At 56.7% G+C, this 3744-nt stretch overlaps 1 protein-coding gene across 1 annotated transcript; it reads left to right on the top strand.

Moving 5' to 3' along the window:
- The first annotated feature begins 1017 nt into the window (after window positions 1–1017).
- Window positions 1018–3428, top strand: KAT2A (lysine acetyltransferase 2A). Its single transcript, XM_075580124.1, has 3 exons — window positions 1018–1130; window positions 2029–2113; window positions 2930–3428. The coding sequence occupies exons 2-3, from the start codon at window positions 2053–2055 to the stop codon at window positions 3121–3123; spliced, it is 255 nt and encodes an 84-aa protein (XP_075436239.1). The 5' UTR covers window positions 1018–1130; window positions 2029–2052; the 3' UTR covers window positions 3124–3428.
- The last annotated feature ends 316 nt before the right edge of the window (window positions 3429–3744 follow it).

Below are 3744 nucleotides of genomic sequence, written 5' to 3'. Positions count from 1 at the left end.
GGAGCGCTCGCTCGTCCTCTAGCGGCAGGTTCGGGATGAGTGCCCCTAATCCAAATGGAAGACCTCCCCTCCTACTTAAACGGGTCACTGTCTTTGGTTCACCTTGGTCCTAAGATGGGTGACCCGTTGCGAGATAGGACGGGGGTTTCTTTCCCCGGCACGACGAGGGGAACTTGGCGCCCGCAGCCGCCATCTTGTTGGGCGATCGTTCATCTCACCTCCTTGTTTCTGGTGTCCCGTTTCAGGAGAGACCGGGTGGAAACCCACAAGCAAAGAGAAGGGGTAAGTGTCGTCCCTTCCACCGAAGCAGAAATTAAAAAAGGGGAAAAAGGACGGAGGAAATACAACACGTGGGGAAGGGAACAAGTAATGGGAATAGGGACAGGTGAAGTACAAAGCTTCTCGCAGGGGGAGGTTTGTGCAGCAGAGAGAGGGCAAGGGGCGTGATACAGACAGGGGAAAGAGGTTAGGGCTGCACCAAATGACAAGGGAAGGAGTGGCAGCCCAACTCTGAGAGAGTGTGGTTAGGGGGGTTCCAAGGCAACTGGGGAGAGACCAGGAAATGCTGGAACAGGAGACAGAACAGGTGTGTGTGTAATCTGTGTAATCTGTGTGTGTGTGTGTGTAATCTGTGTGTGTGTGTGTAATCTGTATTTGTACAGCGCCATTCATCTGCGCATAGCGCTTCACAGCCGTGACACACAGGGTTAAATAATGGGAGACCTCCCAGGGAAATTAAGTGAACATTAGGAAAAAGGAGCCCCTGTTCCCAAGAGCTCACAGTCTAAAAGGGAGGGAGGGAGGGTGGCAGCCGGATTCTCGCTGCCATAACGTAATCGCTGCCGGCGCGTGACTCGCAAACCGTGGTCAATGACGGGGATAGTTGTGATAAATGTCCGCATTGCTTTCCAGGGCGGGCCCATTCTCACACACACTTTTTGGCCACGCTGGCGTTCCGTGGTACATTAGTGGCGGTTTTCCGTTCAGTTGCTGCACTAATGAGTGTCATTTGCTGATGAGATTTGCGGCGGGGGAGGGGTAATGTGATCCTTGTCGTTGCTGCAGGAAGGAGTTTAAAAGACCCGGATCTGCTGTATAACACCCTGAAGAATCTCCTGGTCCAGATCAAGGTACTGAAATAAAATCCTGTGTGTGTGTGTGTGTCTACCAACCAGCCCGTGTCTCCCCACTGCTGGATGAAGCCTCCCCAGTGATCTCCCAGGTCCTGCGGTTACAGCCTCTTCTCCACGTCGCTCCCACACATTCCCTCATCCCATCCTCTCCAGCCCGTGTCTCCCCACTGCTGGATGAAGCCTCCCCAGTGATCCCCAGGTCCTGCGGTTACAGCCTCTCTTCTCCACGTCGCTCCCACACACTCCCTCATCCCATCCTCTCCAGCCCGTGTCTCCCCACTGCTGGATGAAGCCTCCCAGTGATCTCCCAGGTCCTGCGGTTACAGCCTCTCTTCTCCACGTCGCTCCCACACATTCCCTCATCCCATCCTATCCAGCCCGTGTCTCCCCACTGCTGGATGAAGCCTCCCCAGTGATCTCCCAGGTCCTGCGGTTACAGCCTCTCTTCTCCACGTCGCTCCCACACACTCCTCATCCCATCCTCTCCAGCCCGTGTCTCCCCACTGCTGGATGAAGCCTCCCCAGTGATCTCCCAGGTCCTGCGGTTACAGCCTCTCTTCTCCACGTTGCTCCCACACATTCCCTCATCCCATCCTCTCCAGCCCGTGTCTCCCCACTGCTGGATGAAGCCTCCCCAGTGATCTCCCAGGTCCTGCAGTTACAGCTTCTCTTCTCCACGTTGCTCCCACACATTCCCTCATCCCATCCTCTCCCAGCCCGTGTCTCCCCACTGCTGGATGAAGCCTCCCCAGTGATCTCCCAGGTCCTGCGGTTACAGCCTCTCTTCTCCACGCCGCTCCCACACATCGTCTCATCTCATCCTCCCATCTTACTCGATGAGGATGTATGTTTGTGTATATGTACATTGTGTGTATAATGTAATACTCTTTGCCAGACTCACCCCAGCGCCTGGCCGTTCATGGAACCGGTGAAGAAGTCCGAGGCGCCAGATTACTATGAAATCATCCGCTTCCCAATAGGTGAGACCCCGTCTCTCCCTAACGCAATGAGTCGGTTAGTCTGAGAGGGAGAGTGGGAAACGTGCAGGGACAGTGGAAGAAAATAGTTGGGTCAGCCCTTCGTGGGGTCAAAGTAACCTCATGCTAGTGACCTATTCATATCGGTGACAGACACCATGTTAACCAAGACGGAAGGGCTGTCCAAAAGCCTCCATGTTACCCAGATGCGTGGGCGAGTTTGTGTATATACAGTGGCATAGTAGATCCAGGCTTTTTGTCTGGCTAGTGGTAGCAGTGTTGGTAGTTTTTAACCGGGTCGTGTGGAGAGGGGGTCCCCCGCTGCCATGGCTGCTCCATCGGAGAGGTCCCCCCCCCCCCCCCGCTTTTTACGCTGTAGAATACGAACCAAGTGCAGCGGCCGTATCCCACCAATTCACGCGGCCCGCCATAAAGGCCGGAGGAGCCGATGCGCGCTCCACCCCACGTGGGAAGTCGGGAGATCTCATGGGTGGCTGAACCACGTTGATTTCAGCTCCTGGGGGGGACCTCCTGCTCCTCGAGATACTTGACTCCGTAGGGGCCGGTAGTGCGCCCCCACAGGTTTAAATGTCCCGGTAGGAAGCCACAAGGGATGCCACGTCACGGCCCCTTTATTGGCCCGCGTGACGCGCGAGTTTAAAATCCCCCTTGTTTCAGCCCCCCACGCACATCCCAAACCGCCACGAGGAGGCCAATTCCGTCGATGGGTTCGGTTTACAAAAAAAAAACGTTTTCCTGTCACCTTTCCGCCCCCTCCCTCCTCCCCCCCACCCCCCCCCCCCCCCCCCCCTTCCTCAGATTTGAAAACGATGACCGAGCGCCTGAAAAACCGGTACTACGTGACCAAGAAGATCTTCATCGCCGACCTGCAGCGCATCATCACCAACTGCAGGGAGTACAACCCGCCGGACAGCGAGTACTGCAAGTGCGCCAGCACGCTGGAGAAGTTCTTCTACTTCAAGCTGAAGGAGGGCGGGCTGATCGAGAAGTGACCCCCCCCCCAGGAGGGGGCGCCACCTGCGACGGCCGGCCGCGTACTCTCCAGCTCGCACCACTGTACCATTTCATTCCCCGCCCCGTCTTCTGTTTTACCCCCCCGCCTCCCGTTAGTGACAGAGGGGGAGGAGGAGCGGGACGCGTGGTGAACGACGAGGACCCCCCCCAAGTATACAGCAGATGCTGATCGTGCATGTTAGTGCGGTTCTCATAGCCTGGATTACAAAGCCAGTAGCACAGTTGCTGGCAAGCTGTGTTTTTAATGTAGGTAAAGACAGTCTAGGCCACGGGGGGGGGATGTGGGGGGGTGGGGGGTGGGGGGGGGGCAGCCAACTCCCGTCCTCAAGTGCCCGCCAACCGGTCAGGTTGTAAGAATATCCCTGCTTCAGCACAGGTGGCTCAGTCGAAGATTGAGCTACCTGTGCCAAAGTAAGGATTGTGTGCCACCTGTGCTGAAGCATGGACTGATTGAGCCACCTGTGCTGAAGCAGGGATATCCTTACACCCTGACCTGTTTGGTGGCCCTTAGGGACTGGAGTTGCCCCCTCCCCCCCCCCCCAGGGGATCTCCGCTCTGCTTACAAACAGGTCAGTCCAGTGGTTTTCCGCCCTACGTCC

Source organism: Ascaphus truei, chromosome 23, assembly GCF_040206685.1.
Source record: "Ascaphus truei isolate aAscTru1 chromosome 23, aAscTru1.hap1, whole genome shotgun sequence".
Taxonomy (NCBI): Eukaryota; Metazoa; Chordata; class Amphibia; order Anura; family Ascaphidae; genus Ascaphus; species Ascaphus truei.
Note: the sequence above shows the minus strand (reverse complement) of the source record. Positions and strands in the feature narration are given on the sequence as shown.